The sequence below is a fragment of the Terrapene carolina genome, unplaced genomic scaffold (assembly GCF_002925995.2).
Source record: "Terrapene carolina triunguis isolate 2854851 unplaced genomic scaffold, T_m_triunguis-2.0 Scaffold25, whole genome shotgun sequence".
Lineage (NCBI taxonomy): Eukaryota > Metazoa > Chordata > Testudines > Emydidae > Terrapene > Terrapene triunguis.
Genome location: NW_020664376.1, coordinates 3,159,448 through 3,174,034, shown reverse-complemented (window position 1 = coordinate 3,174,034; position 14,587 = coordinate 3,159,448). Strand labels below are relative to the sequence as shown.

The window sequence follows — 14,587 nt, the reverse complement described above, 5'->3', positions numbered from 1 at the left end:
GTCTGTTTCTAGAAGTAACTGACTAATGTTAGTTTTACAGTCAATTATCTGCAGCCACTAGAGACCTTGTGTCCATATCCTTCATCATGATGGAGGAGCACACTCAGTGGAGGTGCATGCATCCAAACACTGCTTTAAAACGATCTCCCCGATTCTAGGCTGTGGTGTGGTCTAAACAATGGCAGTTGTCAAAGACCCATTACGGCAGCTGGGTTGTAAGGAAGCCTCAGGCTTATCTTCTACACTAGCCCAAAAGAGGGATGAGACAGGAGCCACTATACCACTGGAGACACTCCTAAATGGGGGGCTGGGAGGAGAGGGTACAAAGCGTCTGCAGCATAGCTCCCAGGCTCTTTACACTATTTTTAATGTAATTAAAATTAATGTTAGTATAGTACATTAACATTTAAGACTATCTGGTATAGAACACTTGGTGCAATGAATTTTTTTATGAATACAAAGACTGAAGCAGAGTAAAGTCAACTGTGAAAGCATGCTATTTAAAAGAAAGCAATTTAAGAAACTTTAGATCAGTTAGCAATGACATTTTTCCTGATTAAGATAATTTTGCATATGGGAAAGTACTGTGAATTCTACAAGTTACCTTCTCTAACGTACCATTGACACATACCGGCAGCAATGTGTTTCAGTTAAGAAATGACTTTTTTAAAAATACATAAAATGTGGTCTAGCATTGTACCTACTTTCTAAAAATCCTACAAATTAAAAGATTTGAGGAATGTTCACATCAGAATATAATTAAAGTTTCACTATAATCATAAATTACTAGAAAGTGTGTGTTGTTTAAGTGGTACATAAGTATCACATGTACATGTGAAACTACATTGTTCGTTGTAATTCACGTGATGCAGTATTAAATTTACCAATTCCTTTTATAAAAAACATATGCAATACAAAGGTCAATCAGAAAAACAACAACAAAACACACTTTTGCTACTAATGCAGCATTACACAGTCAAACCAAAGCTATATCCAAGTGGTGAGACAGGCCATGCAGAAGAACATCTTCAAGTCACATTTCACATTCCCATCTGCATGTCAGCAAAGTTGTAGAAGCTGTCTACATCTTGAGAGGCAGAAGCTTTGTTCTCCGATGCAAAAACCTATACATTTTAAACAAGGAAGTAGTTACTTGTCACTGATATATACAAATGCAAGTCATCTCTGCTCATTCAAGAGCCTTACATTACAGAAATGTTTGTATTTCTAGAGATTTATTCATATAACAGGCAGAATTCATTTTTGAAAGGAAATTAAAATAGTTTCAGGACTCAGTATATGGAGCAAAGAAATTCGAGACTTCGTTTGTCAAGCAAAACGATCTTTCCCTTTTAGAAAATAGCTCCTGTTTAAGCAGTCCATCCTAAAACACAGTTTTAAAATTTTAGACTAGACTATTTAAAAGTCACTTCAACCATCATCCTGTAGGGGGAAGAAAAGCTATTAGGTACCATCAAACTCCTTAAGGAAGCAGAGCAAGTACTCCACCACTTTCCCCTCCCTCCCAAGCCACACAAAACTGAGAAAGGCATTTCTCTCCTCTTCTCCCAGATATACCTCCTTGGGTATATTTTCAAAATTTCAGAAGTACTTTCTCAGCAAAAGTGGCTTCCACTTTTTGCCAACATCCAAATTGTTTAATATTTAAAATTTTACAAAAAACTCCAATTGTGTCCTTGAAAATAGTTGGGGAAAAAAATATTGATTTTAGTAAATTAACTAGGCCTGCCTGCATCCATCAGGCAGCCAAGATATATCTAAAACAATGCAATGTAAGTTATCAGGGAAATGGTTTGGCAGTTTATATCTAGCCTTAAAAAGCAAGTTTGTCTTCCAACCCAAAGCTGGATTTTAGAGAGTCTATTTTATGCACCCTAGGAGGAAGTTAAGATGTGACTAAATGACAATGTACAGTGACTGAGTACTTCAGTTAACTGAGTTATCCAAGGTATCAAAGTTAGAGACTGATAATTCTTGGTGATCATGCAAGCTCAAACATCTCAGGATCACCATACTAGAACATAACACTGTCCCAGCTAACATCAAGCTCAACTCCAGCTCTCAATCTTAGTTTTGAGATGAGATTGGAGAGAAGGGTTTGTGTTCTTGTATTGGGCCAACCACTACCCTCCTTCATTTTGATATCAGGATAAACCCCTCTCCTGTCAGTGCAAAAGGCCTGTTTTGATGACCCACTTTCAGAGTCCAGTTAACATGGAGCCCTCTGACACCCAATAAGGAATAATAGCTAATAGATCTATTAATGCTTTGGTTGGATATCATGATCCATTTTTGGCCATGAATACAATGGCTCTTTAAGACCGTTTTCCTCCCACACTTGTCCTCACAGGACATCATGGTTTTCAGACAGACCGCAAAAGCTTTGTATCAAGACAAAGAACTGGGGAGCAGTATAACCCCCATCTGTAAAATGGAAATCTTCGACAGAGAGATTAAGTGACTGTCCAACGTCACAAAGGAAGCCTATGGTACAGCCAGTAACTGAACTGAGTGAAGTCCAATACCTTAACAGTTAACTTCTTCCAATGTGAATAATACACCTATGGCAGAAATTTCAGTCTAAAGTCAGACCACTTACCAGAAGTTTTTGTAAGCGTGAACTGTGGCTGTGCAACTAATGAATGACTTCTTTACCCCTACAAACATCCAGAGTGGTGACCAAAATTGTTTCAGGTGAAGAATCTAGTTAACAGTTGTTTACACCCAGTGTCCAAATTAAGTATTTCTAACAGCACTCTTCAAATCTAGCAGATAAAATAACCTGTTTAGAATCCAAGCGTGCTCTCCATGGTATCAGATAAGTGTATGGAGGTGGTGAGTTTTTCCTGATAGAGTTTCAGTCAGTGGCACATTCTGCATACCCCTGAGCAAGAGATGTAAACTGATCCATGCCCCAGCTGGTTGGTGAAGGCCAGCAGTGTGGTGCTAGAACCATTTCTGAAGCAGAGAATACCTCCTTGCAGAAGCAAGTCTGAAGTTGGTTATTTCCATAATTAAAAAGTTGTGTTTCCTACTAAAAGGGACATGAAATATATTTCATAATATGCATTTTAAAAGTTAAATTATGGAAAAAATCCTTCATTACGCAAATGCTTGTTTTATTATGTAAATGGTCTTTGGACTATGTGCAAACAAAAACATTTCTCAGATAACCCAATGTTCCAGTTACTTATTCAATGCAACAAGCATTTTCACATGGATGAGAGCATGAAGTTTTCCAGGGAAGAGTGCTGTGTGTAGAAATCAGCTTTAAGTGAGAAAGCAGGGTGTCATTTCCAATTTAGGACTCGAATTGATGGCACAGACATGCTACTTGAAGGTAGTCCAGAGGTTGTCTCATTTGTACATGTTAAATTAGCTACGTAATCAGAATTTGAACAATACACAGTGTTGGGGAAGGGGACTTTAATACTCTGTCCATGGCCACACCCAACATCATGACATGCCATTCCATATCATTTTCAGAAGTAATTCAATTTGATAATAACTGAAACCGCTTCAGCCTTTGAATAAGGAACTGTAACCCAGAATAAGGAACTGGGAATAGCCAACCAACTTCAACCTCATTTCCAGAGAAAAGCATGCCAGCATCTCAAAGAAGCAATTTTTAGACCACTGCTCAAGCAACTCTATGCTAAGAAATTCATAAGGCAACTTCCTCTTTGGGTAAAGTCAATAAAGTTGTAGCAAGGCTACATCAGAACTATCTGGATTTCTCAGTCTCATTGACCTACGTTGGTTTGGTTTTAAGCCTGGCTATGCTATGGTTGATCTCATGAACTATGTTCCCTCTAAGTTGTGCGGTCACCCAAGAATCAATCCAGTCCCGCGCACTTGATTAGCAGAGCCACGCGCATCCAGCGATGTGTGTTCAGGTGCCCCTCCTCCCTGCTGCTCTGCAGTCGCATTGCTCCTGCCATCTGCCTTAGAGCCCCTGCCCAGCTGCTCCCGGGACCCTCCTGCTTGCTGTGCAGAGTGGAGGGGGGGCGCTGATGTCAGGGTATCCCCCTTCCCACCCCTGCCCATGTACCCCATCTCTGCAGAGTGGGGATGGGGGGGCAGGATTCAAGAGCAGGATGGAGCTGCTGAGGTCTGAATGAGCTCTCTGGTGACTGCCACTGTGCTTAAAGAGACAGCCACACGCACACCTCCCAACACATACTTGTGTTATTGTTACTTCTTGGTACTTCCTGCAATGCACATATATTCTCTGTAATTTTATTCTTCTAAAGTGTTATTTTAGTGTTTTGACTGGTCAGTGCATTTCATAAATTTAAGCATAAGAGAAATAAAATTCTTTGAATAGTGAGTTCTAAAATGCCTAACCTGTCCTGGCTGGAGTAATTATCCCTATGGTAACTTTAAAAAAAAAAAATTATATGCAGGTTTTTTGTTTCTACTGGTGGCGCACATCCACACATTACCTTGATATTGGTGCACATAAAATTCATTCCACACACTTATGGAAAAAAAATTAGAAGGAACATTGCTCATGACAATGGATAAAGAAAAATGGTCTTGAAAAGTTGGCATCTTCTCACAATAAACCAACTTAAAGGCTGCTAACAAAAGACTGGGCAGATTGAATAAGTCAAGGAGTTGTTCTTTTGAGGAAAACTAAGGAGTAGTTTTGGGCACCTTAGGGCTAATTCTGTCAGTGTCTACACTACAGATTTCCTCCTGTCCATGTAAGTGCCCTACACCACCGATATAACTACTCCACCTCCACAAGAGGCATCACAGTGTCTGTGTAAACATTGCATCCCTTACACCCAACTTTGGCTGTCTTGTCAATTTCAGGGCAGGAGCCATGAAACGGACAAGAAATCTGGGCAGCTAGAGCCCAGCTTCCCCCAACTCCCTGGAGAGCTGGGCAGCTGGACCCCGCTCCCAGCTGCAGCAAGCCCCAGCAGCTTCCCTCCTACTGCTCCTGCCCCCAGGCTGGGAGCCAGGCAGGGGGGCCCGAGAAGCTAGGGCAGCTAAACCCTGCTCCCCAGGGACAGGAAGCCCCAGGTGGCTTCCCCTGGTTCCTGGTGGGGAATGGGGGTGGGGGCTAGCCCACCAGGAGCCCAGGAACCTGTGGGGCAGCAGCTGAGAGACCAGGCTCTCAGCTCCCCACACTGCCCATCTTAGTTCAGAGGAAGCACTCCTCATGAGGATGCGCAACACTGACCCCAGGAGGGTAGTGTGGACATGCATATGTAATTACTGCAGTGGTTGTAAGTCAACCTAATATAGGTTGACTTAGGTTTGCAGTGTAGACATACCCTTAGCTTAATGTATGCCCCAAAGAGGTATAAAAAAAGCTAAGCGAACAGATTAAAGGTTATTGGGATATTATCCAGTTTCTTGCTGTATCATATGATGCATCTCCTTTGAAATGTTCATGTATTAAGAACTTAGACAAACTACAAACACTATCCCAGAGAAAGCATTATTAGAACAAATGAAGAGGAAGCTATCTGGAAAATGGTCATGTGGTGTGAGAAAGCTAAACTATGAGGATGTTTAAGTTCTAGGGAAAAACCTTGGTACATCTTTAGATTATCACCATGACTGTCTTACAAATACAGTAGAACCTTGAAAGGTATCTAGGATCACTCTTCAGGAAAAACAGCAGTCTCATCCTACTTCTCAGCCAAGAATTAAGAGCAGATTGCTCCAGCATGGTCTACTTTGTAAGTCCCAGAACACAGCCCTGCCTTACTGTACATTAGGTAAGTTATTTTTGCAACCACAAGTTTTAAATAGAAAGCTTAAGTTCTTCAGAAATTGATGATTTAGCATCCCCTCTTCACTTGGCAGGGAAAGTTTCCTACTTCCCGCTGGTGAGTGTACTTTTCTTTGGAGTAAATTAAGTTCTATGTGAGTTTCAAAAAATTAAGACTGATGTTTTCAGGTCTTGCTGGCTGACAAAACTTTAGCAAATGAAAAATAAGGTTTCTAGATCATGAAATATTTTTCAGGCAGGTTCTGGTCATAATTATTTCCTCAAGAGAAAACATAGCTCACCTTGGTTCCACTGAAGACATCATTTATAATGCTTCGACATCCTTCTACGGCACCATCTCCATTAAACTCCAAAGCAACAACAGGACCTACAAAGAGAGTTTCACTTCTAATAATGTTTTTTAGATTTCCATCTTAAATGGAAGATTAGAGATTGGCTGTTTTCTTTATCCCTTTCAGAGCCCTGAGTTTTGTTCACATAAAACCTCAGAGTTCCTACTGCAACCATCATCCGCCAGGACAAGGGTTAGTAATGGAGCTGTGAAAATACAAAAGTTGTCTGAAAAAAAGATGTGTACAAAGGAAAACATCTGCAATTCCATATTGGAAAAACAGCTGCTGTAGGAACAACTGAACAATGCAGATTTCCAGTTGAATTTCTCGAAAAGCAGTTGGTCATAAACGGACCAGAAAATGAAGGAAAGTCTTATAGTACTGAGACTCTTATTCATGCTGACTGATGGACAGCTGTGAGATGGCTCAAAGTTCATTAGGATTGGGACCTAGTCCTTCAGAAATTTGCTATTTAGCTTTTGCTATTCTATGTTTGCAGAAAACAACATAAAGCAGTTTGTATGCTAAGCTTTAGGAAGACTAAAATCTATGCTTAACTGCTCACTATGGCTGCATTTGATTTCTCCAAAGAATGTATACAATGGGACTACTTCACCACTTACAAATATAAACACTAACTTTGAAGCTAGTGGTCTTCAACAGCATTCGCTTCTGTTTTAAATCCTTTAACGGCAGCGAATCATGGCTAATGACAAACTGGGATTCTATTTTGGTCTGCCATGCCAAGCTCTAGCTTTTTTCTTTTTGAATTACAGATTTAATACAACACTTTTGTGGTTTGCCAGCAGCAGGGACTGAACATGCAAGATCTGGATCTAAAAGCATGAATTTATTTCCTAAGCTAAGAGAACAAGGTCTGTTAGATATTTAGGTTGCCATAGCCTTAGACCCATGTGGTCCTGTCACTAGAAGGAAACCACACTGGGTTAGATCCCCTTTGGAGCATTGCCTGGAGGGATCAGGAAGGAATTCACCACTTCATTCGGGCCTGATCCAAAGCCTACTGAAGAAAATAGAAAGACCTCCCATTGATTTCAGTGAGCTATAGATTGTACTGCTCCTGCGGCTCAAACTATTTCCCTTCTTTTGAAGTATTATCTACAGCCAGAGGGAATACACTAACTAAGATGGACTAGAAACTGAGTTTTAAGTGTCAGAAGGGGGGGAGGGGAGGAACAAAACCAAAAAGAGACCTTTTAAGTGATATTTTAAGAAGCCTTACCTTTTTCAAGCAAAGGGATGAAGTCAGATGCACTCTGCTGGAACACTCTTTGAGCATCCTCTGCTTTCATTGAAACTTCCTTAGTCTGAACCAACAAAAAGCCTTTGCCAGTCATCTGTTAATAAACAAGGGTACCCATGTTAAAAACAGCTGTTAATATCATTCATATAGTGAGGACAGATGTTTGGCTTTTCTGAAAGCAGAAGTCCAAATAAATTACATGGGAATAGAATACACAATTTTCCCCTCTGACTATTAAAGCACCTCAATTTATTCTCTTCTTCCCTAGTTTACAAAGGGAAAGCACTTTCTTCACCACACCTGAAGATTGAATGGAATGAAAAGAAAACATCCAATCTTTGCTTCTGTTCTATTCCCCTACCTGAAACTAAAGTTTTCTCTTGTACATTTTTTAATTTGAAACTACATGTGCTGAGCATCTACAAATGCTACTGAAGCTAACTGCCTGACTTGCAAAGGTGTTTAACACCATTAGCTTTTCTTTAGCTGCAACGGACACCAAACCCGGATCAGGCTCCTCTCTAACCCACAACTACAGCATTTGGCTTTTACCTACTAGTCAAGATTTTTTTTTTTTTTTTTAAAAAGCCATCCACAAGTTTATGGTTTTAGTTCTAAAAAGGAAAAAACTTCTCTGTAGAGAGAAGCTATGTAAAGATATTGTATCCACACTTTCAAGAAAGCTTCCAATTGGACTCTTACCCAAGTACAAATAAATTACTTGTGCACGTAAAATGGCACTTTAAAAGTTACTTTTAGTGCTCCCATATATCCCTCAAGTTCGATAGGTATCAGAATAAGATTGAACAATCTCAGCTCATGTTCAGATGGCAGTTATGGGTACATTATAAATACCCAAATCAATGCAAAAAAATGCATCATGAAAAACAAGTTTGGGGTCATCGTTTCACATTTTTTCAACACACCAAAACTAGATACTGAAAAGTGTTTTAGTAGACATCCAGAAGCAAGCCAGTTTGAACTTCAGTATCTTCACTTCAATAAGCTATGAGAATTTGCAATTTATTCCAAAAAGATATGAAATTGGAAAGTCAAGAAGCTGGAAATAGAAAAAGGTGTCTTACCTCATCAATTAACTTTCTAGCATTTGCAGTTGTGTAGTCTCCAGCGAAGAAAACTGCTAGACATGATTCTTCACTGCTCTTCTGCCTCCCACCCCGGGTTATTGGAATTATGCTCTTCATGGTATCTGTAGAAATTCTGATTACTTTTAGTTCCTCAGATGTAGGAAAGGGGACATAATCCTGAACTATGGCATCTTCAGGTAGAAGACTCCAATTGTTTTCTCCTGACACTGGTGTAAAGTCATGGATGTTGCTCCATGTGTTATTGAAGATACTCAGTCCAGCATCTTTGAATTGTAAAGCCAGCTCTGGATAGTAGTACTGGAAACAGCCAAATTTCATACCTGTGGATGACTCAATAATGGGTTGGGTGGCACAGCACAAGAATACTTCCAACTTTCTGCAGTCCCGGGTGCGAAATTGTTGGCACGCCACTACGCATTTACAATCTTTGCAGTCACGGAAAAACACACTGCCTTTTACGGGTCCTAGAAAGATTCGGCAGCTTGTACAATCATCAATAGTGATTGTAGCAGAATGGTCAAAAATGTAGATATTACAGTTCTCACAGTCCTGAATGACAAATTGTTGCCCTGCAACTTTTCCAGGTAAACGACCCACAGTTTCGTCCTTAAGTCCAGAAAACGTGTAGTCTTTGGGATCAACCTAGGAAAAATATATAACAATAGTTTTAAAAGTGACAAAAGCAATAGCTGGTATTAAGAACAAGCAGAGAAACCGGAACAAACTAAATTCAATCAGAGACTGAGGGTCATGGAACTGGTCAGGACACCCCTCTTCAGAAGAGACTTTTGTCTGGGATTTTGTCAAGGTAATGGGAGGCAGAAAGATGGTCTGCCAGTGCCTTCATTAAAAGATCTGGATTCAATTCCTGACTACCACAAATTTCCCGTATGATCTTGGGGAAAACATGCTTCAGTGCCTCAGCTATACAATGCGATGGCAATCTTTTCCTTCTCCCTCCCTTTCTCTGCCTGGTCTATGGATCGTCTTACAAAGAGCGCACAATCCCTTTGCCAATGTTTTTATACTGTAGTTTGCACACTGTACAATGTACCCTAGGTGCTGCTGAAATAGAAATCTATCATAGATACTGGTCAGCATATCCACATCTCATGGGTCTTCGTGCTTTTCAGCTTGTCTTTTCTTCCACTACCTCTCTGCCTGATCCCTGGCAAGGAAGCTTTGGGCAATATTTTGATCAGCATATTTTGCATTTGTTAAAAAGTTATCCCTCTCTAGCCTGCAATGTCACAAGGCAGGAAACTGTTACTCTATACTGTATACTCTATAGCTAATAAAAAAAATGCAGATTTTCTAATTGAGACTGTGGACAAACATTGGCTGGGCTGGCACAAAGGCAGCTTTATAACCTCTGTCTCCTGACATTACTCTCTCTTGTTCAGGAGGGCCACCTTTTTAAAAAAAAAAAAAAAAAAAAAAAAAGAAGTTGTTCATTAAAACAGGACTCTTCATCCAATTAAGAGAATGACTAATTATCAGCCAATTACAATTTATGGTTTGGAAGTGAACTTAACAGAAACAAATGCTATACTGCAAGATAACTGAGGTTACAGCTTTTGCTACATAAGAGTAAAGAAAGTTTAAGTGTTACAGCAGCTTCCATTCTGCCCTCGTGTGTATGTGTTAAAATGGCATCTTACAGTAGTTGAACACTTAACACTTGAAAGTGTAGGATATTCTTACATGAGAGGTCACATCAAAAGCCTGGCATTCAACTCCATACTATATCCAGTGTCAGCCTGATAGCCTTGGAGCATTTGCCAAGCTGTTAGTAATTCTAAAAGCTAGTAAGAGAGCAACTTCTATATAGTCAGATTTAGGAGTATTATATGTCCTATTTTTCCCAAAAAGAATAACCTCCCTCTATGCAATTTTAGAAGGTTACATAGACAATGCAGGAAAAATGGTATAGACACGAGTGAGCCGAGATCCAGAAATGCCTCTTGCCAGAATATCCTTCCTCACTCTGGAAATCCTAGAAGAGATTTATCCAAAATAGATGTTGAAACTGAAGACTTCAGTAAGGAAGTTGAATAATCTTTTCAAGAAAAATGTATTTTTTACATGGTAGATAGCTAGAGAGAGAAAATTAGTCTGATGGAGTGCTACATGCAGCCACTGAGGAGTGTTCTTTCTAAAGTTTTCTTCCCTTTTCCTCCTAAACTCAAGTTGGCTAGTCTTCTTAAACTGTGCTGGCAGGCCTTAACACAGACAGCCCCGTGACAAGGAGATAAGCTTAGCTTTCAGACTACTGCAAACTCTTTGGGGCATAGACTGTTTTCTATGTCTGTACAGTGCCTAGAATAATGGGGCCCAAACCCAGCTGAACTCTAGACATTACCACATCATACAAGTTTAATAAGTATTAGGAAAACACTTTCATCAGTAAAGAACGAACAATTATGATTACAGAGACCAAATTTCAGGACTCTTCCCCCCAAATGCACACCACTCCAGACTACACCACAACTGGAAGCCAAGAAGAGAAAAGCAGGGGAATACCGGTGACCATTCCAGAGACTTTCAAGAAAGGGACTGTACAGAGCCAGGGAGACTCCATGAACTACACTCTGTGGTGCTGTTTCAAAGCCTAACAGTTGTTTTGGGCAGGAATGGTACAAATGTTATTGTGATTTGAACTTAAGTGGACTAGAGAGCAGTGGCAGGTCTCAGAATGCATTCAGAGAACCTGAAGTGTTAAAAAAAAAAAAACACCACACATTTGCTCATATTTATTGCAAGCATTTAATAGAAGACTTCAAGGGAATAATTTGGATAGTCTTGGGATAAACTGTTACTATGGAGCGTGGAAACAAAAGGATAAGATCTCTCCAAGAAAGGAGAAGATGGAAGTTATGACTTCCACTGTTCAGCATGAATATATGCTTGTTTGTTTGTTTTAATATATATAGACTTCAAAATAATGCAGCTTCAGAAATCTTTAGGAAGTCATGTAGACATACCATATTTCAATACAATTAGTTTTTCTTAAAAACCTGTGTAAAACTAGAAAGAGTGTGTCATTCGATAAAGCTTAATCTAATTTGTAGTTCAACCTCAAGTGACAGTGACTTAGTGGAAACAAGTGTTCCTGAATCACTTAGTCATAATCAAGCACCCTTCCATATGTGTTAAGACTGAATGAACAGTCAGCTTGTGACTTCCTGAATTGAGTGCTCAATTGTGCTTAACATTTCACATGCCAGAGAGAGCGAGAGAGAGAGCGCATTGTTAAATGCAAAAGAAGCATTGTTGCAACACAAATTAACTGCCTTGATTTTATTGTGTCACAACATGAAGTTTGTCAATTTCCTTTATAGGAAAATTGCAAAGCAAAAAATGAAGACCAAGTTAACTGAAACTAGGGTGGAAGAGGCAAGTTGCACAGAAGTGCTTTTAAACTTCCCAAAAATGTAAATTTTCCCCTCACAAAATTCCCTCGGTGCTTTCGGATTCACTGAAGAGAGTCTGAAGTGCAACAGCACTAGTAAGGTCAAATGTATGCATGCTGAGAACTAAGCCCCCCCCCCCCCCCATCTACACTGGCAAGTTTCTGCACAGTAAAGCAGCTTTCTGCACTGTACCTCCAGAGGTGTACACACTGCCAAGCCACTTAGTGCGCAGAAACTGCGCAGTTGTAGCACTCTAAAAAAATAAAAATAAAAAACCACCCCGAGGAGAGGCATAGAGCTTTCTGTGCCAGGGCTACAGCACTGCGGTGCCAGCGTAGACACCGTGGTGATTACAGTGCTGTGATTGGCCTCCGGGAGGTGTCCCACAATGCCTGTTCTCACCTCTCTGGTCATCGGTTTGAACTCTACTGCCCTGCCCTCAGGTGACCAACCGTCATATCCACCCCATAAATTCCTTTGCAAATTTGAAAGTCCCCTTCCTGTTTGCTCGATGATGTGTGCAGTGGTCTCCGCACATCTTTCCAGGTGGCCATGCCTGCTCCACGCACCAGGCGATCCCCCACTTGGAGCAATGCCGAGCTGCTGGACCTCATCAGCATTTGGGGAGAGAAGGCTGTGCAGTCCCAGCTGCACTCCAGCCGTAGGAATTATGATACCTACAGATTTCATGATGCATGACAGAAAGGGGCCATGACCGGGACACATTGCAGTGCCGGATCAAAGTGAAGGAGCTGCAGAACGCCTACCACAAGGCGCGGGAGGCAAACTGCCGCTCTGGTGCTGCACCCACGAGCTGCCAGTTCTACAGAGCTGGACGCGACACTCAGTGGCAACCCCACCTCTACTGGGAAGGCCCCTGTGTACTTTGTTGGCTCGCGTGCCAGTTGAGAGTGGACTAAGCCAGGAGGAGGAAATCTTGGACGAAGAGGGTGAGGGGGACCCAGAGGATGACTCGGAGGCCAGAGATGCATGCAGTCAGGAGCTCTTTTCTACCCCGGAGGAGTTTAGCCAGTCACAGCTATCGGATCTTGGCAAAGCGTAAACAGGAGAGGAGGCCCCTGGTAAGTGGATCTGATTTGGGGAAATTGCTGAAGCGAGTTGTTGGGGGCAGGAGGGTTGGAGAAAGCAGGCTTGTCTCCCACCACATGCCTAGTCTGAGCGACAGAACAGGCTATTGATACACTCCCTCACTTCACGGGAATCTCCCTCAGAGTTCTCCAGGAAACGCTCATGGAGATACTGGTCAATCCACTGCCGCAGGTTCCTCGGCAGAGCTGCTTTGTTTCTTGCCCCATTAACGTAACCTTCCCGTGCTACTTTGCGATCACTGGGGGGTGGGGAGGGTGGCATTGCTGCACACAGGCAAGCCACATAGGGGCCAGGGCAGAAGCCGCAGGCTTGGAGAAGACCCTCACTTGATTCCCTGCTCACCCTCAGCAGCGAGATATCTTCCATAATCACCTCCTGTGCAAAGTGTGGGGACAGGAATGATTATCAGGCCCCACCAACAGTGCTGGCTCTACCCAAAAGCCACATGCCCAGTGTACAGCAGGGTCCAGGAAGAGTGATTTACCCTGCCCCTGGGGCTACTCCCCATTTTGGGGGTCTTGTGTGTACTTGCCTGGGGTCAGACAGCTAGTGACTGGTGTGAGAGTACTGGCTGCGTTTTAAAGCACTGAATCAGTGTTGTCTGTGTTGCAAACAATACTGCTTCTGTAAAATGTTGCATTTAAACTTCACAGAGATAACAAAGAGGGAGGCTGGGCTCCCAAGGTTATCAGCGGCAGAAAGGCTGCGCAGAATTAGAAAGTGGCCAAGAAGAACTAAGGAGGACTTTCTCCATGAGGTTATGATGTACTCTGCTGCCAAGAAACAGGAATTGAAGGAGTGGTGGGACAGCGAGAAGAGGGACCGAAAGGAGAATGCGGCACACCAGAAAGAAGCCACGGAGTGGCTCTTCAACATTATGGAGCACCAAGTGGACATGCTCCAGGCGATACTAGCTTTTCAAACCGAGCAGCTCCGTGCGTGCCCTCCCCTGCAGCCGCTGTCGCCAAACTCTTTTCCATGTACCCCCCCACACCACCAACATACTGTTATCAACCTCCTGGCTCCACACTCTATCTGCAGTATTCCACTCCTCACAGTCCAGCCGTGTGGACTCCCACTACCCACTGCACTCAATACCCATCCCTCTGCAGTTTGGCCCTGCTGAAGTATAGCACTGGGTGCATTGTACTCCAAAGCAGAAGGTTAGGTATGATCCTTGGACATACACAAATCCGTAGCTGTCCCAGGACCCCTCCTCCTCTGGAAACCTTCTCTTCCCCCATGCCCCTCCTCACTGATGTATTTTTGTCATTTGACTCTCTCCTCCGGTGGTTGTTTTTTTAATAAAAAAGGAGTTGTGTTGGTTTGAAAGCAATCTTTATTCTATTAAGTGAAAGCAAAAAGAGCACTGCAAAGCAACACACAATTATGTAAAGGCCGGCGCAGTACTCTGGGCAGCGGGGCTGCGAGCTCTTGCCAGGCAGCGCACCTGCAGAGCTGCGGCCTGACCCGGTGCTCTGTGTTGCGTGGTGGCATGGCTGGCTCCAGCCGGGCAGCACGGCTGCCTGACCTGGTGCTCTGAGCGGCGTGGCTGTAGCGCCGCCAGCCACTGGCTCTCCAGGCAG

At 42.3% G+C, this 14,587-nt stretch overlaps 1 protein-coding gene across 1 annotated transcript in view; it reads right to left on the bottom strand.

Moving 5' to 3' along the window:
- Positions 1 to 527: 527 nt before the first annotated feature.
- The window catches only part of LOC113406296 (protein XRP2), a 21,894-nt gene continuing 7,834 nt past the window's right edge, over positions 528 to 14,587 (bottom strand). The window contains exons 2-5 of the mRNA XM_026650352.2: positions 8,455 to 9,120; positions 7,349 to 7,463; positions 6,055 to 6,140; positions 528 to 1,124 (exon numbers count right to left, since the gene is read on the bottom strand). Of these exons, the coding sequence (XP_026506137.1) occupies positions 1,041 to 1,124; positions 6,055 to 6,140; positions 7,349 to 7,463; positions 8,455 to 9,120 (951 nt within the window). The 3' untranslated portion in view covers positions 528 to 1,040. The remainder of the gene's footprint in view (positions 1,125 to 6,054; positions 6,141 to 7,348; positions 7,464 to 8,454; positions 9,121 to 14,587) is intronic.